General features: G+C 35.8%; 1 protein-coding gene across 1 annotated transcript in view; it reads left to right on the forward strand.

The window, feature by feature from the left end:
- ADGRV1 (adhesion G protein-coupled receptor V1) overlaps positions 1–22,048 on the forward strand; it is a 515,575-nt gene that overhangs the window by 96,892 nt on the left and 396,635 nt on the right. Inside the window, exons 27-35 of the mRNA XM_064596364.1 lie at positions 680–819; positions 2,306–2,915; positions 7,238–7,453; positions 8,918–9,133; positions 9,809–10,053; positions 11,311–11,492; positions 12,304–13,115; positions 15,759–15,968; positions 21,874–22,004. Of these exons, the coding sequence (XP_064452434.1) occupies positions 680–819; positions 2,306–2,915; positions 7,238–7,453; positions 8,918–9,133; positions 9,809–10,053; positions 11,311–11,492; positions 12,304–13,115; positions 15,759–15,968; positions 21,874–22,004 (2,762 nt within the window). The remainder of the gene's footprint in view (positions 1–679; positions 820–2,305; positions 2,916–7,237; positions 7,454–8,917; positions 9,134–9,808; positions 10,054–11,310; positions 11,493–12,303; positions 13,116–15,758; positions 15,969–21,873; positions 22,005–22,048) is intronic.

A 22,048-nucleotide genomic window follows, 5' to 3' on the forward strand; every position in this document is an offset into this window, starting at 1 on the left:
TACCCCTCATTCCTAAGTTTCATCAATGCCTCATGTAACCACTGTATTTAATTACTCAGTTACTTTTGGAATTGTTCATTTTCTTGTCTGCATATATTAATACAACATAAAAGTTAAACATACTTCTTAGGAAAAAATTCAATACTTCTGTAGATATTGGCACCTCTTTAGTTACAAGATTGGAGTGTTTGGGTCCAGGGAAGGTAGATCTATAATATCATAATGTGATGAAAAAATAGGCCTAGAACTAATGCACATTAACCAAGAATCTGTTCAGTCAGATTGATGAAAATCATAGGGAAACTGTTTCATAAAGGTAAGAGTCATTTTGGCTCATGTTCTTCTGAGGTCAGCAAAGGTCGTGGGAGACTTTCCTCATATACTCTGTGTGGAAGAATGTTCTCTTTCATAGGGCAGAAAAAGAAAAACAAGTTTTCCTTATTCATCTCCAAGTGCTTATACAGCACTTGTATATCACATTGGCGCCAAAATAGAGAAAGGTCATAAAACCGTGAATATGTGTGGCAACCATTTGTGTCTGCCTTTCTTTCTAAAACAAATTAGAACGTAGTCAGTGAATGGTACAACTCTTTTCAAAAAGTTGTTCCGTGGCTTTTCCTTTGGTTTGTAAATTACTTATTAACATTTTCTTGCTATTTGTTGGAACTTATTCATGCAGCCGGTCTAGGAGTGGCCTCGCAAATTCTGGTGACAATTGCAGCCTCTGACCATGCTCATGGTATATTTGAATTTAGCCCTGAGTCACTCTTCGTCAGCGGAACTGAACCGGAAGATGGGTACAGCATTGTTCCATTAAATGTGAGTACAGTTTTCCCTCCACTCTTAAACACTTTCTGTTCTTTTAAAACTGTTTTATTGTATTATGAAGGTGTCCTTTATGGTTTTTTTTTTTTTTTTTCCTTTTTGGATAGAGGGGAACGAGCCTAGTGGTACACGCAATACAAACTGATAATTGAATAGTGATTTGACATTCGTTTTTGTATGTAGTTTTGCATCTAAGTTTGTCTTATGATTTTGAGGAATCCTGACTCTTTCAGGAATATAGTGGAGCTGTACAAGTATTATTTTATATGGATTTTGTATTAATTCACTTAGGCTGTGGGAACAAACATCTCTTAAAGCTCAGTGGCTTAATATGACAAGGATTTGTTTTTCCACTCATGGTGTATCTCCAGCTTAACTTGGCTGTCACCAGTTATCAAGGGATCAAGGATCACAGTGGCAACATCTTGGCAGGTGCTTCTGTCTTCACAGAGGGGAAAATGTAGATGTGGAGAAATGCATCCTGGCTCTTATAGTTTCTTTCTGGAAGGGATTCGTAACATTTCCGCTTAGTCTTTTTTGGTCAAAGCAAGTCACATGGCCATGCATAACACTAATGGGTAGAAAAATGCAATCTTATCTGACCTCTCTCCCAAAAGGAAAGAAAATCCAAAACATTTGTGAACAGCAATAATAATGACAACTCTATATGGTGTGTGTGTGTGTGTCTACTTCTTCCTCTGCTTTTTCCAGTTAGGAATTAAGTTGATTCTATTGTTAAACAACTGGGAGGAGCTAGAAGCTTGCTCGGCTCCCTCAGATTTTATATAAATAATGAAGAAAGACCACTCAATGGTAGATCTTCAGTAAATTTTTGTGGAGTAATCTGAACAACTTTAGAAAGGATAACTAATTATTCAAAAAAAGAAAAAAAGAATTAAGGGAAAAGATGAAGCTTTATAAAATTTTTGTCTTGAATGTTATTTTGAGTTAACATTCATATTTAAAGCTGTTTATTCTTCTTAATATATTTTTGGCAAAAGTATTTCTTCTTAAGTATATTTTATCCAACTTTGGGAGAAACATGTTAAAGGAAATATGATTTGTTTTAAAAAATGAGTTTTATGGCTAATTTTTCAGAAAATATCACTCATTTCTTCCTTACAATGAAGTATATACCATCTTTGTAGTAAAAGCAGAAATTTTCATGGGCATGTAAAAGAAATTATTAATTATATTTGCTTTATTACTAATATATGATTGCAGAAAAGATACAGTTATAGTTTAGTTAGAAGCTAAAAATGTTCAATGTGTAGCTTCATGCAACAATCACTTTTTAAGTACTGTGAGGGTCTTCAAAGGTGGGTAGTACTTGGTCCCTGCCATCAAGAATCTTATATTCTTGAGAAAAACTTGTAGAAAATAAAAATTTAATATCCTGCTATCATTCTATATTTACAAACCTCTAAATCAATGATTTTAATCCCTCTCTTAATACATTTTGCTATTAAATATTTTACAGATTATGAGAAGCCATGGAGCTCTGTCTCAAGTGACTTTGCTTTGGAGCATAGCCTCCGATCCTGATGGTGATCTTGCCTTCACCTCTGGCAATGTCACATTTGAGATTGGGCAGAAGAGTGCCAACATCACAGTGGAAATACTTCCAGATGAAGATCCAGAACTGGATAAGGCCTTCTCTGTGTCAATCCTCAGTGTCTCCAGTGGCTCCTTGGGAGTTCATACTAATGCCACATTAACAGTTTTGGCTAGTGACGATCCTTGTGGGGTCTTCATCTTTTCTGAGAAAAATAGACCTATCAAAGTTGAGGAAGCAACCCAGAATATCACGCTGTCAGTGATAAGGTTAAAAGGCCTCATGGGAAAAGTCCTAGTCACATATGCAACACTGGATGATATGGAAAAACCACCTTATTTTCCACGTAGTGTAGCCAGAGCAACTCAAGGAAGAGACTATATACCAGCTTCTGGATTTGCCCTTTTCAGAGCCAATCAGAGTGAGGCAACCATAACTATTTCAATTTTGGATGATGATGAACCAGAAAGATCGGAGTCTGTGTTTATTGAGCTACTCAACTCTACTCTAATAGAGAAAGTACAGAATCGCCCAAGTAAGTAACCATTAGTGTGTTATTATTATTATGGGAGGTAAGAATCCTAAAAAAAATAAATTAAGAAATTAAGGTATAGGGGCGCCTGGGTGGCTCAGTTGGTTAAGCGACTGCCTTCGGCTCAGGTCATGATCCTGGAGTCCCGGGATCGAGCCCCGCATCGGGCTCCCTGCTCAGCGGGGGGTCTGCTTCTCCCTCTGACCATCCCCCCTCTCATGCTCTCTGTCTCTCATTCTCTCTCTCTCAAATAAATAAATAAAATCTTAAAAAAAAAGAAATTAAGGTATAGTAGAAAATTCTATAAAAATAGTGAGCTCTAACTTTGAAAGCATCACCTCACAGAAGTTTATCTATAAGACAAATGGAAGTGGGACACTTGAAAACACAAAATTTTGTTTTAAAAGTCCCTTATGTTTCCAAACTAAATTGTTACATGCTTGGTAGCTTCCAAATCATCCTGAAGTCAACCTGGGGATTCCAGGGATAGTCCTGGTAGCAGGATCCTGAGCCTCTCTCACCTTGATCCACTCTGGAAGATTCCCTGATCCACAGAGCCTCTTTGGCGATGAGCATGTGGGTCTAGCAACTGCATGAGGGAAGGGGGACAGGAGTGTGTAGCAGTAAGAAATCCTGTAAATTTGTGAGTCATTGAGAGTTGAGAAGGACTGGTTGGGGATAAGAATGAGGAGTGACCCATGTTGGGCAGACTATCTGGTGCAGCAACTTCTTTTGAAAAGTAGCAGCCACTTGCCCTGGGGTTGTGGCTCAGGGCCTTTGTAGAGAGTCGGGTGGCTCCTGGTAGAGAGCATGCCTTGTGCTTGCAGAGCTGAGAGCAGTTATTGTGTTACAGCTTGGTCATTAGTCACATCTCTCTAAGAGAACAAATAAAGGGAAGAATCTAGATTTCCTGGAGTAAGGGAACAAATAAAAGAAGAAAGATTAGTGATATTAATTTGATATCAATTTAACATCAGTTTTAGGGCAATATTTATAAGAAAACAAATAAAATGTTCTTAAGGAAACTGGAATTACATATTCCAAAAGTAAGATTCTAAGAGCCACATGTTGACTCTGTTTTGACATTATAGAATAAGGTTTCTCATAAATAAATTTCTTCACCTTACCATAATACCCTGGATGGATATACTATATAGTGAGCAACATTCTTGTCCACAATGTAAGTAATTATGGTTCAGGATTATAGAAGGAAATTTACTTTAATATTAAATTCAGATTATAGTCAAGGTTAAAATTCTCACACGATACCCATCCTTTTTTTTCTTAACAAGATTTAGGATCAATTCTAATAGCAAATGAATTGTAATAAAATCCAGTAATTAGTCTTACTGAGTAAGAATTATAAAATAAAGACTAGTTTTCAAGGAACTCACAGTTTATTGAGTGAGATAGAAATAAAACCAGAAGGGAGTATCGCATACAGCAGTAGCTAGGAGCTGTGGGTGGTGGTGTAAGATAACTTATGTTCCAATATATAGTAAAGTTTTGAACATAATCTTTTTTGGCCCCAATTTCCTTATCTATTATACAGAAATATCATGGGGCTTAAATATAATAATATATGTGAAAATTAATGGAATATCTGGCACATGGTAAGCATTCAGTAAATACGCACAATTATTGTTAATAACATGGCATATGCAGAATATCAATGTGCTATGGGATAGGAGAAACAATTGACATGTATTTTATGCTTGTTATGTTCCTGGAACCATGCAGCATGCTTGGGGCAGTTCAAAATAGGCATAAGGTATAATGTGAAATAATTAAAGAACAATTTTTTTTTAAAGATTTTATTTATTTATTTGACAGAGAGAGAGCACAAGCAGGGGGAGCGGCAGGCAGAGGGAGAGGGAGAAGCAGGCTCCCCACTGAGCAGGGAGCCCGACGTGGGGCTCGATCCCAGGACCCCAGGATCATGACCTGAGCCGAAGGCAGACACTTAACCATCTGAGCCACCCAGGCACCCCTAGGGAATAATTAAATGCAAATCTCTGTGATACTGACTAAATTTTAATAGGCAAAATCAGTGTAGGACCTGGTAAGGTCTCTGTTACTGTACTCCGAGTATAATCATTAACTTTGAGGAAAGCAGTATGAGAAGACTGATGATCAGCACCTGGGTAAGAGCATAGCACAGAATGAACGTTTGGATAATTGAAGGTTTTATACCTGGTTTGATGAGGAATTGTATGTAGGGAGCAAGAGATTAGACAAACTCTTACAGAATGCCTCTTGATATGTCTACCAGGTACTAGCATGATACCTTATGTGATTTCCTCACCATCTTTGTGCCTCTGGTTAGTCATTGGTAAAATGTGGACAATGTTACCTGCCCCATAGAGATGGTATAGGGATTAAATGACTTGATACAAGAAAAGTACTTAGAATAATGTCTGGCAAATTCTTTTCTAATCTAGTTGAATTTAATTATATCATATTGATTTATAATTTTTTTATTTTAACTGATTTAATTTAGCATAGTCTGTGTGTCTCATTAATTGAAATTAAATGGTGTTATTGTTTTTAGATTAAATTGTCAGAAAATGTTAAATTTTATTATCACATATTTCCAAATACAACAATTGTTAGAGATATTCTAAATATCAACTCAAAATTGTTTACTGCTAATAAGAGTTTGTTGATGCTTCATCTGTGTTAAAAGGTCACTACTGGGTATTTACCCCAAAGATACAAATGTAGGGATCTGAAGGGGTACGTGCACCCCGATGTTTATAGAAGCAATGTCCACAATAGCCAAACTATGGAAAGAGCCAAGATGTCCATCGACAGATGAATGGATAAAGAAGATATGTGTGTGTGTATACACACACACACACACACACACACACACACACACAGAGGAATATTACGCAGCCATCAAAAGGAATGAAATCTTGCCATTTGCAACGACGTGGATGGAACTGGAGGGTATTATGCTGAGCGAAATAAGTAGTCAGAGAAAGACATGTATCATATGACCTCACTGATAGAGGAATTCTTAATCTCAGGAAACAAACTGAGGGTTGCTGGAGTGGTGGGGGGTGGGAAGGATGGGGTGGCTGGTAATAGACATTGGGGAGGGTATGTGCTATGGTGAGTGCTGTGAATTGTGTAAGACTGTTGAATCACAGACCTGTACCTCTGAAACAAATAATACATTATATGTTAAAAAAAAAAAAAAAAGGAGATAGCAGGAAGGGAAAAATGAAGGGGGCGGAGATCGGAGGGGGAAGACGAACCGTGAGAGACTATGGACTCTGAGAAACAAACTGAGGGTTCTAGAGGGGAGGGGGTGGGGGAATGGGTTAGCCTGGTGACGGGTATTAAGGAGGGCACGTATTGAATGGAGCCCTGGGTGTTACACGCGAACAATGAATCATGGAACACAAATCAAAAACTAATGATGTAATGTATGGTGACTAACATAACATAATAAAAAAAGGTCACTTTTTATGTTGTTTTCACAAGGGTGCTGGTTGGAATTGAACCTAGAAAATAATTTAGGGAGAGTTTGTGGAAGGTCCTAAATGCCTTCAAAACAAGCTTTGCTGTCTCTAAAATCAGTGGAAAGTGAGAAGAGAGCCTTGAAAGTATTGAGCACACTTTATTGTATCAGCATTGGGGATGGGGCGCCTGGGTGGCTCAGTTGGTTAAGTATCAGCATTGGGGTAGCATTGAGGCTGGCTTTACATTCTGGACAAGGCAGTTGAATGACTGTTAACTAAGATGGGAAAAAGGAATGGGTTTGTGAGCAAGGACAGGGAAACAGAGAGGCAGTAATTTAATTACAGTATAATGATTTGCTGCTGGTCTTTGAGGACACAAAGCTTAATGACTTTCCTACTCAATTTTGTAACTGAAATGCTGTTTTTTAAAAATTTTATGTCATGCTGGTAACTAATTAGAAGAGCATAATCCTGTAGGTGTCATCATTATCTATGTAATATTATGTAAAGTGATGATTATTTACACCGTAATCATTTTTTGCCTTTTAACAAATTTCCAGTACTTATTAAAATATTCCTGTAGGATAACTATTCCTTTGCTAAAGATTCTATAATAACAATCTCTCTAGAATGTAAAGCTACAAGAGAGTAGGGACTTCTGTTTAATTTGTTTTTGTTTCCTCCGTGTCTAGATTAGTGCTGGTCCATAGTAGTCAGTACATGTTTTTTGATAGAGATAGTAGAAAAAAACACCAAATGAGGATCCCATTTGGCTGATGGAATCTTGCTGAGGTTTCCTGATGACTTTTGGCCGGTTGGTAGAATTTTGATACATTAGCTTTTCTTGTCTTTCAGTTTCAAATTCTCCACGCCTCGGGCCTAAGGTAGAAACTATTGCTCACCTAATCATCATTGCCAATGATGATGCATTTGGAACTCTTCAGCTCTCAGCACCAATTGTTCGAGTAGCAGAAAATCATGTTGGACCCATTATCAATGTGACTAGAGCAGGAGGATCATTCGCAGATGTTTCTGTGAAGTTTAAAGCCGTGCCAATAACTGCAGTTGCGGGTGAGAAAAGACATCCAAGGGGCAGTGAAGTGTTTTGGAGGGAAATTACATCCTTAATTAACAAAAGCCACTTACAGATACAGCTAGAAATATCTACCAGAAAGCAATAATTCTCTTGCATCTTTTAAAAGGCATAAATGTAGAGCTTTTATCATGTATTTATGACACTGATTTTGTAGTTTTTGAAAAATGTTAGCAAAACTGTATATCAATTTTAAAGTTAAAATGACCAAAATATGCACAAACCAATGAAAAGTAAACTAGGGAAAGTATTGTTAGGCTTTCTTTGTGTGTACTTTTTAGTTATTTGAAAGGGATTCATGTGTAAATGATCCCAAGGAATGCAGGATAAAATGTGCAGCCACATGGTTGCAGTGCTTGGCAACAGTCTTGCCTCTCAACCCATTTATCTTGCTTGTTTATTTATTTATGAAGAATGTGGATGAGGCAATGGCTAGCATTAACTATTCTATGTAAGCAAAATGATTTCACTGCCAAATGCAAACATTAGGAGACTGCCTTTTTTATTGGTGCAGTTACAGCATCTAGAGGGAGATCTGCCCGAGAGCTATTCAATTAGAATCTTTCTAGCATGCACTTGAAGGAAAATGAGTGTGAATGGATAGGATAACACGCTTGATATTTTGAAATAAATGATATTTGTTTGAAAAGATAATAAACCAGGCTCACCTGTTCCCTTAGTTGGGGGGGGAGGGGTTGGTGTACGTGTGTGCGTGCATGCATGCAGGGTGGGTAGCCTAGAGGAATGTCTGACTGTCTGCAGGGGGCCCTACACATTGCCTAACAGTGGGGATGAATCAGTGTTCTCAGAAATAAGCCCTTAGGCATCATAAGAAGACTCTCTCCTTTCCCTTCCCACTGTTTGACCAGAAACAAAGCTGCTGCTAACCTGGGCAGTATGCAGGAGCAGCTTTTAATCCAATTTTTTAGGAAAGCCCATAGTTTCCAGCAATAACATTGATGATGCTGACATGCCTATATCTGTACAACAGTATAACATATCTTTCTAGTGAGGTAGGATTTTACTTCTGTTCTTTGTTTTAAAAGATTGTGCACATTTTCTTTCTCTTTTGTAGATAAGGGGTTATCTTGTGGTAATGGATGACTCTATATTTTTGTGTATGTCCATATCTATATCATAGCTATATCATCTATGTCTGTACATGACAAATAGAAGATATTATGTGTACATCTTTCTAAAAATGAAAGGATAAACTTGAACACCCTTTGGAGGTCTGTTTCATTATTTTTTGATCTCAAACCTATTTTTTCTGAGCAGAGAGGTAAAATCTTTTTGTTTAGAATATATGTAGTCAGTATCCTCACAAAAGCTTTACAAGTATATCTATGGAATTTGATAGATCACAGTATTTTACTAGTGTATGGCATGTTTATTATCATATTTGGAAATAAGTTTTAGCATTTTGATTTTTATCTTTATAGGTGAAGATTATAGCATAGCTTCATCAGATGTGGTCTTGCTAGAAGGGGAAACCAGTAAATCTGTGCCAATATATATCATTAATGACATCTACCCTGAACTGGAAGAATCTTTTCTTGTGCAGTTGCTGAATGAAACAACGGGAGGAGCCAGACTAGGGGCATTAACAGAGGCGATCATCATTATTGAGGCCTCTGATGACCCCTATGGATTATTTGGTAACCAAACTAGTTTGTGTCTTTAACTTGTCGATATAGATCATACATTTCTTCATTTTTAGAGACTTAGAATTAATTTGATCATGTTTCGCTTTTTAACCGCTGTTACCAATATATGGGATATCTATGCACCCTCCCTAGCAGTGGTTAGTGGTTATTAAAAAAAGAAATCAACGTCTTAGCATAAATACGGAGGGGACAAACTTTTAGGTTTGTAAGTCAGATCTGGCTTCTAGATGTGTTTTGTGAATCTTAGACAATTCTTTCAAAAATTAGTTTACATCAATTTACACAAAAATCTGGATTTCTGGGCTTTCTTGATTAGCAGGAAATCTGGGAACATTGAACCTGCATAGCATCAGTCGTGGGAGCAAGATAGCAGCAGACTCTTTGGACCAGGCTTGCACTGTGCAGTTAGCTACAGAACTCACTAGACCTACTTCTCCCATGACTGCTACATGCCTGACTGCTGTAGAATATAGAATGCCTGATTCTCAGTTTGTGATTTCTGCTTCTGTCATAATGAATAATAATGTGGAAATTTTGGCAGGCCTGACCGTTTATCACAGCACGTTACTCTGATTTTGGGGGACTTAGCTATTTATATTTAGACTGCATAAGGGAAAAAACAATCCGCTATTTTGTATTTGAAATTAACTTTGTTCTGCCCTTCAGGTTTTCAGATTACTAAACTTATTGTAGAGGAACCTGAGTTTAACTCAGTGAAGGTAAACCTGCCAGTAATTCGAAATTCTGGGACACTCGGCAATGTTACTGTTCAGTGGGTCGCCACCATTAATGGACAGCTTGCTACTGGTGACCTGCGAGTTGTCTCAGGTAATGTGACCTTTGCCCCTGGGGAAACCATTCAAACCTTGTTGTTAGAGGTCCTGGCTGACGACGTTCCGGAGATTGAAGAGGTGAGAGGAATGGCCTAGTATAGAATGACACTGTAGATCATACCTTGTCTTATAGTGACTAGAACAGATGGCTGTTGTTGTGGCATTTATAGAGAATGTCAAGTTAATTATTTCTGCAAGAATTTTCAAAATATGGTAGTGTAAAAGTGATTTTTACAGATAAACAAAAACAAGAATATTCTAGAAAAAGGTCTGGTTCATATCGCAGTTCACGAGTGTTAATTTTTTGTATAGTTACGTTGTATTTTCCCACATTTTCGTTAAATGATTAAATCTATATTTTTAGATATTTAACATGTATATTTATACATTTTTCCATATAAACTCTTCATTTGTTTGTATCCAGACTCCCTCTTAGCTTGAGTGTGGGCCAGTCGATCTTAATTAAATTTAGATTTTGATTTTCTACTTATTCACTTACTTATTCTTCAGTAGTTTTGAAAATTTACTATATGACAAATACCATGCTAGACACATCTGCCTGATACTTATTTTTCATGGTGAAGAAGCTAGGTGGCAAATAAAAATAGTCTCAACAGGAAAGTTGATTCATTACTAACATATATTAACTGAAGATAATTTTACATTATGAAATTCAAGTATTATGAAAACCTAGGTGTCATTAAGTTACTTTTAATAGCATTTATGCTTTAATAATATCAGGTTTTCATAGAAGGGAAGTCCAGAACATTTCATTTGAATGTTAATTGTGTTTTTCAGTTCTAAAATATTAGATATTAGTTAATATATATAAAACATTTCTCTTTCCTTCTCTCTAAATTTAGGTGGCATTATGATATGATGTCTTTTGTTTTAAATTTTGTCAGAGAATTTCCATTTAAGATAATGTGGGAAATAAAGCATAATAGATTAGCTACTTAGGAAACGTACATGCAATATTTTCCCTAAATAAAAAAATGTATAGAATGGACATAAAAATGTATCATTGAAATGGTAACTATAAACAAGGATCTTAAAATAGATTTTATAAGATTATATACCTAAATATTAAGGAATTTAAATGGCTTGTTTGTTATGTATAATTGTGCTTCACTATTAAAAGTCAGTAATGTATTATTCCGTTACATGTTGGATTTGTAAATGTAATGGGGGAGTTCCTTTGAGTCCATTCATACTACATTATATTTTGTCCTTGTCTTTGTATGGATTATATGTTTGATTGTCCCCCACCTGCATCATTGTTATTTTAATTTCAGAACTGGGATTTTGTTAAGGAAATTTTCACTCCATTTTTAGGTTATCCAAGTACAACTAACTGATGCCTCTGGTGGAGGTACTATTGGGTTAGATCGAGTGGCAAATATTGTTATTCCTGCCAATGATAATCCTTATGGTACAGTAGCCTTTGTTCAGTCGGTTTATCGCGTTCAAGAGCCTCTGGAGCGAAGTTCCTGTGCTAACATAACTGTTAGGCGAAGGTATATGAAATAATGGCTTGCATCTGTGGGGGGATGGGTATTGTGGGTAGTGGGAAATGACCTCTAGTGCAATTAAATAATTTAGGTTTGGTGGTTGTTATATAATGTAAATTCTTTTGTAGGTTTGGTAATTTGTTAATTGAATTATGCCTATTAATATGAAGAGCCCAATATATTTATCATACATATTATTAGTGAAATAGATTAAATACATTATACATCATCGGGCTTTCTAACCGCAGAAAATTATTGCTTTAGTCTATGATTTGTTTGAATTAGAACTTAAATACAACTAGCTTCCAAATTAAAGAATATTCAGATGCTGTATGATGTGGGAGGTTTTCAGGTTGTTTTTTCTCCGTGAGTGTGTGAGGCAGTGTAAAGTTCACTGAACTCCTTCAGAAATAGAAAATAAGGGGTCTTGGGAATTTGTGGCAAGTAATTACATTTTCTTAAAATGCACTCATGCTATTATCATTATTACCTTGTTTCAGTGAAATCTGGCAATGAAAATTCATTTTCTAATCCTGTTTGATAATTGTGAAATGGATATAATTTGCATATCTTGCAGGGTATCTTTATAGCTTTGTTTAGAATAACTATTGCTTAATTGAAAACTAGCAAGATTCCCTTGCATGAGAAAATAAAATGTTGAAAGACAAATATAATTAAGAAACATGGTTGTGTTTGTACTATTACTTTATATACTTAAAAAAAAGTGAACACTGCAGTCAGTATTTTCCTTTTCTATGTAACCCACAGATTGCTTTGAGTGCTTAACCTGTCTTTTAATTGTCACTCCACGTTTTAGCGGAGGGCACTTTGGTCGGCTGTTGTTGTTCTACAGTACTTCTGATATTGATGGAGTGGCTCTTGCAGTCGGGGAAGGTCAAGATTTACTGTCCTACTATGAATCGCCAATTCAAGGGGTGCCTGACCCTCTGTGGAGAACTTGGGTGAATGTCTCTGCCACGAAGGAACCCCAGTATACCTGTGCCACTTTGTGTCTCAGAGAACACGCATGCTCAGCGTTCTCTTTTTTCAGTGCTTCTGAGGGCCCTCAGTGTTTTTGGATGACATCGTGGATCAGTCCAATGGCTAACAACTCGGACTCCTGGACCTACAGGAAAAACATGACCAGGGTAGCGTCTCTGTTTAGTGGTCAGGCTGTGGCTGAGAGTGACTATGAGCCTGTGACAAGGCAGTGGGCCATAATGCTGGAGGGTGATGAATTTGCAAATCTCACAGTTTCTATTCTTCCCGATGATTTCCCAGAGATGGATGAGAGTTTTCTAATTTCTCTCCTTGAAGTTCACCTCATGAACATCACAGCCAGTTTTAAAAACCAACCAACCATAGGACAGCCAAATACTTCTACAGTTGTCATAGCATTAAATGGTGATGCCTTTGGAGTGTTCGTGATCTATAGCATTAGTCCCAATACCTCTGAAGATGGCTTATATGTTGAAGTTCAGGAGCAGCCCCAAACCACAGTGGAGCTGATGATCCACAGGACGGGGGGCAGCTTAGGTCAGGTGGCAGTCGAATGGCGTGTTGTTGGTGGAACTGCTACTGAAGGTTTAGATTTTATAGGTGCTGGAGATATTCTGACTTTTGCTGAAGGTAAGTGATGGTTCTAAATGGATTTTAGTTTCCCCTGGCAAAGTCATCATAGTTAATTTTTATGATAATGTTCATAAGAATTCTTACTGTGTAGATTCTTTTTTTTTTTTTAGTATTTTATTTATTTATTTGACAGAGACACAGCGAGAGAGGGAACACAAGTAGGGGGAGTAGGAGAGGGAGAATCAGGCTTCCTGCTGAGCAGGGAGCCCTATGCAGGGCTCGATCCCAGGATCCTGGGATCATGACCTGAGTTGAAGGCAGACGCTTAACCGACTGAGCCACCCAGGCGCCCCTAGATTCTTGCTAATATATACAAGTGCAGTATGGTTTAAAAAAGAAGTTAGTTAGCTTGTTAATTGTTGATGCTTGACATACATAGGCTGATGTGTATCTTTTTTAATTTATTAAAAAGAGAAGGTTTTCAGGCAATGTGTGGGTTTTATTCCTTTATAGTGTTGGCAATGCCTATAAGGAAACAGAGGCAACTCAAGGCAAATTTTAATTTTGTAAGGGAAGTTACCCAAGTTCATACTATTTATACTTACAAATTATTTTCATTGAAGATTTATCCTCATTTGTCTAGTATATGTAAAAAAGCTTCCCAGTTAATACTGATATGTCTTACCCATGAGAATCTTCAATGAAAATAATTTGTAAGTATAAGTAGTATGAAGTTTGATGATTTCATTCATATTAAATGAAGTCTAGGGATAGATCGATTTATAATAATGTTCTTGGGCTTGAATGGGATAACTCCTGTAAATTTTCATGAATAATATAGTCATAGATAACTTGGCCCACAGATTAAAATTAGGGTCAGATTCACTGATTCTTTTTCAGGACTGGTTGAATCATCTAATATTTGGAAGTTTGGAAAGTTCATTTGTTTAAAATAATTATCTTTGGGTGGGGGAAAGTTATCTTTATTAAGATCATTGCTCAAATCCTGATTTGGGCAATTATGGATTCCATATGGTTTTTAGCATAGTGTTTTTCTTATGAAAAAAAATGTATACTTATAAAAACTTCATGATATCCCCAAAAATGAAGGAAGTGAGTGTTATTCACATCTTTTTTTGTTCAACTTTTTTAGCGTATACTATTTTGAGAAATAGTAATTGGGGGTCATGATCATGATTCGTGTGTAGTATACTTTTTGAAATATCTAATAAGCATTATGTTTTAGAGTAAATTTTAAAAATAGTATATCACATTTCTATAATGGTTATTTCCTAGTAAATGATTTTGGTAATGATGGAATATGATATACTTGGTGGAGCTGGCGGTACAGGTTGGTATTTGGTAACATTTCTCCTTATTTCAAAGGAAATAATGAAAATTTAATGAGGATGACTGGAGATGAAAATTTAAAGTTAGATTTTCCAGCAGCTTTAGTAACTACAAAGAAAGTTTTCATATAAAGTAATACCATTATAAAAATTAGTATTACCTTAAATTGTAACTTTAGCATCACAAAAATAGATTATATTTAATAGATAACCTAGATTCTTAGATATCTATAGTCTCTTGAGACAGTCTTGATACTATGAATTGATGAAATGCAGCAGGGTCATGAGAGAACATGCATTCATATCCCCTTTCTCCTTTTTCCCACTTTTTCTCATCTCACCCTTTTGTCCTCTTTCCAAAAAGTGGCAAAGAATTAGGTGGAGGCTAATAGGCTGAACTGCAGAAGCCCTGTTGGGTTTAGGGGTGTTCACTGCTGTTCTATGTACTAGTGGGGTCCTAGACCAAATTAAAAAGTAGAATGCTTGAGCCTTGTCACTGTCGCTCATCCCTTTGAATTCCTCTTCTGCCTCCTTCCTTCATTTGCCCACATCCTGGAAACTGGTATTTGATTCATCTAGTTGTCTAAAGACTCATTCAGGCCGGTTTTTTCACTCAGAATTTGCCATTCCTTTCCTGTTTGCCATTTTGACCACCATCCCCTAAGTGTTCCTGGTCTTTCAGGGAGGTATTGGCTTGATTACCTGAAAAAAATTATTCACAGGAATGCCAGAATGAGAATGAGACTCCATTCACCAAGAGAGAGAGCTGTTTCTCATCCAAACGTACCTTAGAAGTCCTTTCCTTAGCTGTGTCATTTTTCTAGGCTAAAGACCAGGAATAAAACTATGATTCTTTTCAATAATTCTACCCTTTAAATTTTTGCATAATTCAAAATGCCCTTCTTCACAATCTGTCCATATTATAAAATTTACAATGTTTTATATGTGAAAGGATATACAGATTAACATATAGCATTTGCTTGTAGTTACACTAATATTGCTCATGATATTCATTTACATATTTTCACTTAACTTTTTATTATTTTTATTTTTTTTTAAGATTTTATTTATTTATTTGACAGAGGGAGACACAGTGAGAGAGGGAACACAAGCAGAGGGAGTGGGAGAGGGAGAAGCAGGCCCTCCGCTGAGCAGGGAGCCTGATGTGGGGCTTGATCCCAGGACCCTGGAATCGTGACCTGAGCTGAAGGCAGACGCTTAACAACTGAGCCACCCATGCGCCCCTTTACTTAACTTTTCAAAGTGGAAGTAATTTTGGGCCTTTGTGGATTCTCTATGTTGGTGATTTTGTTACTTTGGTTTTTATTCCATTAATTTTTTTTTTTTATAGGTGAAACCAAAAAGACAGCTATCTTAGCCATTTTGGATGATTCCGAGCCAGAGGATGATGAAAGCATCATAGTTAGTCTGGTGTACACCGAAGGGGGAAGTAGAATTTTGCCCAGTTCCGACACCGTTAGAGTGAACATTTTGGCCAATGACAATGTGGCGGGAATTGTTAGCTTTCAGACAGCTTCCAGATCTGTCATAGGTCACGAAGGTGGGTTCCTTTTTTTGTTCAGCATATTCATTCTCTTTTCTATAGAGGTCATTTTTTGCTTATTCTTTTAAAGTTTCCAGTGTTTTTTTATATATATACTTTTATTATTGTGTAGAGCTGTGTGTGTTAGTATGCCTGGAACTTAGCTGGGAAAGGGGTCTGTCATGAACTGTTTAAGTACTTAGGAGCCTTGCAGATTCCAGCTTGCTTCCTCCATTGGTGTGGTTTTAGGAACTTAGTCAAATTTGGGATGCTCAGCTTTCTCATTTGTTAAATGACAAGCAATATTACTTACTTCATAGATTTCTTAGTGAGGATTAATGAGTTAATGAATGTAAAGTGCTTATCACAGTTCCTAGCAAGTTTATATGTACTTAGTGGTAGTTGTTGATATTAAACAATAGAACATTGGCTTCTTGTTCAAAACAAGTAGTAGTTTGTAGTTAGAGAATATTTTACCCTGGATTTTATATTGTGTGGATATGTTTTATGAATGAAGTGCCAAACTAGAAAAAAATTAGAAAAGTCCATTTTTTTCTTAAAAAATAAAAATTTTCTTGAATCTTAACATTTTACATCATATGTAGGATTTTGCATGTACAGGTTAATTTTTGCTTCAAACATTTTAGCAGTGTTTTTTTGTCTTTGAATAAGTCTGTTTGAGATAAAACTGGTATTTAGTAGCCTGTGTTTCACTATAGTCTGTGTTTAGAAATAAGAATAAATAACCATACCTCAGAAAGAGAAGAAACAGAAAGGATATAGATCATGTATTTGGACTTCTATTTCACAGATGAGAAAACTGTGTTTAGCACAAAAAAGAGAAATAGAATTCCATAGAATTCTATACACAGAGAGATTAGGTGACTTGACAAGGTCATCCAGCTCGTTAGTTGCTGTGCTTGAAGCTAAATATGTTTTAGTGTGCATTACCTTGTACTTCACTGTACTCCCAACTTGTGAGTTTTTTTAACTTACCAATGCAAATGTCTGGGCTATTTTTCAACACTCTTTCTTTTTATCAGTGGTCCAGAATCTCATGTTGTCACAGCAATATTGAGTAAAAACGACTAACACGTTGCTCTAAGTCCAATCTAAAGACAGATCAGCAACTTTAAAAAAATTATTTGTAATATAAGTAGAAGTCACTGTAGAAGTTAATGTTAATAATAATAATGACAACAATAACATTTGTTGAGTGTTTTCCGTATGCCAGACATTTCACATCCATTATTACACTTAATTTGAACAACAGTCCTATAAAGTGGGTATAATGGTATACATCTCATATTCTCATAAGGAGAGTGAATTTCTGAGAAATTAAGTAGCACACCGTTGTTCATAGTGGAGCTTAACCAAAGCCCACTATGTCCAAAGTCCATAATATAAGGAAATTTGTGAGAAGAAATTATGTTTTGCTTGAACTTAATCTGCTGTAGAACTCGACATTGCAGGAACTTTTGGCAAATATTTCAAGTGACTTGAGTTGGAAGAATAATGACTTTTGAGTAACAATGTTTGTATGAGAGAAGCAAACTAATGAGAAAACCTGACTCCATCTCATGTTAGAGGTGGAAATTAGGTTTTTAGAGATAATAGTTGAACTCAGGAGAATTAATAGGATCTTTGTGGATAGAGGAAGAAAAGCAAGGTGTCAAAGATGGAGCTGTGTGGAACATAAGGCTAAGGTGCTGGGAAAGGAAAAAGACCTTTTTGGAGAGAGAGAAGGCTCTGCCAGAGGTGGGAAGAGACCAAGATAAGAGTGTGTTTTCATTAATTATTGGAAAGAAAGTAATCACTGTGTCTCATGCTAACATGAGCAACCAGTGAGATTAGATTCCCAAATGGGCTGGAGGAGACAGTGGTAACTATAGAGGATTTTAAAGAATTTGGGATGGGAAGCAAGTATCTAAGAATGTAGAGGTCTTTGGGCAGTGCTCCTCAAAGTAGGGTCCTCAAGTCATTGCCCATCCACAGAGTGTTTGCTACCGATTTGTGCCAAGATTAGTTTAGACGTTCAAATAAGCCTTTCTAGAAACTTTTATAACATTTTTATTTTGCTGATATTCAGAAACATTGTTTATGGGCTTATAATTTGTTTGTATTTTTTTTTTTTTTTTGCAAAGAGGAAAAAGATTAGTAATTAAAGTAAATGGCCTAAATGTGTTATTGGTAAAAAAAAAATGTGCATTATCTTATTACTCTATGAGCATGGGTTTGGTACCAGAAATAAAACACTGAATTGCTTTTATTGCTTGCATGTGTGCTCCCTAGATTTTTCATATTTTATAAATAAAAATTGGGGTGAATTTTTATTCCTTTTCTTACTTTCCTGTACCTTTATTCCTAAGTTTTTTCCTAAAGTCTAAATTTTCTTTTTTCAAAAGCATTATGTTGAACCTCAACGATTCAGAATTTTGTGTGTATTTTTTATGTTACCACAAGCTTGCACAGAGAAATATGTACCAAGCATATTTGTTTACCAAAGTGAATTAATGAAAACTTCATGGTGATTCTTCAAGATAACTGCTAAACAAACATGGTAAAAAAAAATCATGCCATGTAGTCTTAAACAATGTTAACACTGCTTTTGGCCTAGTGTTGGTGTTTCATTTATGTGGTTAGATTTAAAATGTGGACCATGCTGAACTTCTGGCTCTAGAATACATTTTCAGTTCATGGGGAGGAATTGCCTTAGTGTTTAACAATGTACTGAATTCTGTAGAATTCTATTTCTCTTTTTTGTGCTAAAACAATTGGACAGATGCCCAGTGGTAAATATTACTTTCTTTCAAATGGAATGGGAAAATTTAAAAATATGGGACAGTAGATTTTTTTTATTCTTATGTTAATCCCCATACATTACATCATTAGTTCTAGATGAAGTGTTCCATGATTCATTGTTTGTGCATAACACCCAGTGCTCCATGCAGAACGTGCCCTCCTCAATACCCACCACCAGGCCAACCCATCCTCCCACCCCCCTCCCCTCTAGAACCCTCAGTTTGTTTTTCAGAGTCCATCGTCTCTCATGGTTCGTCTACCCCTCCGATTTCCCCCGCTTCATTCTTGGGACAATAGATTTTTACTGTGGTTGAAAACTATGTATAAATGTGCCCTTTATAAATCCATGTTAGATGTTTCACTCAGTCATCCACCTCAGCAACATCATAATCATGATGCCATAGTCAATGGATTTAAAAATCTGCCCTTTTAACAGAGACAATTTGAATCCTTTTTAGGCAAAAACTTGAACAAGAAATGCATTTCTTTTTAAAAATACAGAGCTGCTATATTAGAAACACTCAACTTTTTTCTTAATTGTTTATATTGATAGTTTGTGTTGCACACTATTCATATCCCTATAATTAGTTTAAATCATTTTCTGTCTATTGTAGAGGGCAGTTAATTTGGATGGCGTATGTATAGCATGCATACATGTATCTACTAAAATATATTTCCTGTGTTTTAATTTTCCATTATTATTACACACAGTGTAGTTGATGTTTGTCTTTTAGAAAAACTCTTGGTTTATTTTGGGAACAAGGAGACAAAATACTCAGGGTTATTAAAATACATTTTATGTTTATATTTCTTAATCTGCATTAGGCTAGGCCTAGATGCTATATGATAGATCATCTGTTTTAGAGTAAAAGTCCAACTTTTGGTGGACTCTGGATTTTATATGAAGATGGTCTTCCGGGTATGTTGTCAGACTCTTCTGTAGGTAAGGGCCCTATTTAGGCTTTCATCCTGGGCAAACGCAAGAAGATAGTGTAGCACCTAGTAAAATATTTATGTGAAAATTATAACCTACCCTGTGTAGGACGTTCCTTTTATCCTTTCCTTTATATTTAAAAGACTAAGCACTTGTTTCTCAGTTTTCCTTTTTCCTTTTTCTCAGCTTCTCCTTTTCTACAACTGTTTTTTGACTCCTCATCCAGGTAACTTTCTGGTAATTTTTCCCAGGAGACATTTTAAATGGATCTGGTTCCTGAGAGTCTGCCTTAACGAGGAAAGTCACTACCTCCATTTTGGTTATTTATTAGGAAAATTTTCACACTGTTCATGCTTTTTTCACATGATTTGCAATAGGCTTGGCTTACAAGATTGTATTTAAGGAATACTTTCTTTACCTTTTATTTATGTGTGCATTTGTGTGTGTGTGTACGTTCTATTTCAAATTGTGTTTCTTGCAATATTTTCTTGCAGGTTACTTGCATGGTAACTTGTTACATTTTTAAAGATGATATTGACTTTGAGGTATTAGACTTTGAGGATTTTACATGTAGTAAGTTTGTAGGAGGATTTTACTTTTTTTCTCTCCTTAGCATTTCATTTTTATTTTCACCTTTTAATTGTATATTATTCCCAAATCTCCATGTACAATCTTGCAACCATTTTTTATTATTATGGTTATAGGTTCCCCTTCAACATGGATCTTTACTGACCTTTGATTTGTTTTCTTGCCACTTGCGTTCATAATGCATTTTTAGCACTTGATCAAACTTCTGTAATTTTCTTCTTGAAGTATTACTAAGTTTTGTGACTTAAAAAAATTTGAAAAACCATGACTCTTTAAACCTTTTTAAACCTCTGTCACCAGACCACACTGTAGGTGAAAGTGCTTAAATCCCCCAAGGCTCTCTTTATGTCTCTCAGGAATAAACTCTTTGTTTAATACAAAGCTGCCCTATGAGAAATTCTGCAAGGTGTACAATAGAGGAACTCTAGGATTTCATAGTCGTGCCTCTGTTTGTTCATGTGAATTATACAAGTAACACAAATTTTGGCAATTATGGCTGATTGTACAGGCTTTTAGTCACCCTGGGACAATCTGATTTCTAACTAGCAGTCCCTATATGGTAAAAAAAAAAAAAAAAAAAAAATCCAAGACATAGTCTACTACTGTAATGGCAATTAATTTTTTTTGTAATGAAACACTTAAAAAAAATGTATACATTGAAGTGTCTGAGGAAATGTTATTTAAAAGTCTTTCTGATGCTTTGCCTTCTTATGTTTTCCACTCCCAAAATAATTCATTGCACTAAAGTTAACATGTGCTAAAATTTAGTATGAAAATTTTAGTGTGTTGGCACTACTTGGCATCGTGTAAGACTTTTGAATTGAGCGTATTTTCAGCAAGCTACGTGGCCATCAGCAATACTCCCTAGGAACTTACTTTCCACTTTCAGCGGTTTAAAAGAAATGATTGTCATGATTTTCTTCAATTTTACAAAGTATTATGTGAGGAGAAAAACCAGGAATGAAAAGTATAAAGTGTCTAAAATACCTCAATTACCCAGGAAGGAAAACTGTAACTTTGGTGAAGTTACAGAGGCTCATGTACAAATTTGACAACTTTCCTTTGTATTTCTTTTTATAAAACAAAATCATTGATGGTATATGTAAGTTACAATTTAAAGAAATGTGATTTTCAGGTATTTGCAAGCATTTTTATGCATGCATTGTGTAAAATCACATTGCATATCAGTGTAAGGAATTTGTGTCCTTTTGAGAAGTGAAAGAAGAATTTACTTGTGTTATTACTAGTTTTGACCATAAGGACTTTATAATTTTCTTTAATTTACAGAACATTTATGTTCTGATGCATGTTTTGGAGTGTATAAAAGTTTGTGTTTCCCATTTTAGCATGTGCTTTTGGTAAATTTTACATATTGAACTTCCTGAAGTTCTACTAAATGAAAGTATTTAAAAGTGGGATCCCTGTGTTAATAAACAATAAGCATGTATAAAGCTTCTGGAAAGTCCAAAACAGAACAGCCTTGTAATGTTCTTGGAAAAGGTGCTGTAATAGTTGCATGTTTGGGATTTGGGTTTTGTTGAATTCAAATGTTGTTTATTTTCCATTAAACATTTATCAATCTGTACATTTCATTTGCAGGAGAAATTTTGCAATTCCATGTGGTAAGAACACCCCCTGGTCGAGGAAATGTTTCTGTTAGCTGGAAAATTATTGGGCAAAATCTAGAACTCAATTTTGCTAACTCTACTGGACAACTCTTTTTTCCTGAGGTAATACCACAAAGAAAAGATTTAACACACATATGTAGAGAAGA

The sequence above is a fragment of the Mirounga angustirostris genome, unplaced genomic scaffold (assembly GCF_029215605.1).
Source record: "Mirounga angustirostris isolate CCGP_5_RB_7025 unplaced genomic scaffold, mMirAng1.0.hap1 SCAF_7, whole genome shotgun sequence".
NCBI lineage: Eukaryota > Metazoa > Chordata > Mammalia > Carnivora > Phocidae > Mirounga > Mirounga angustirostris.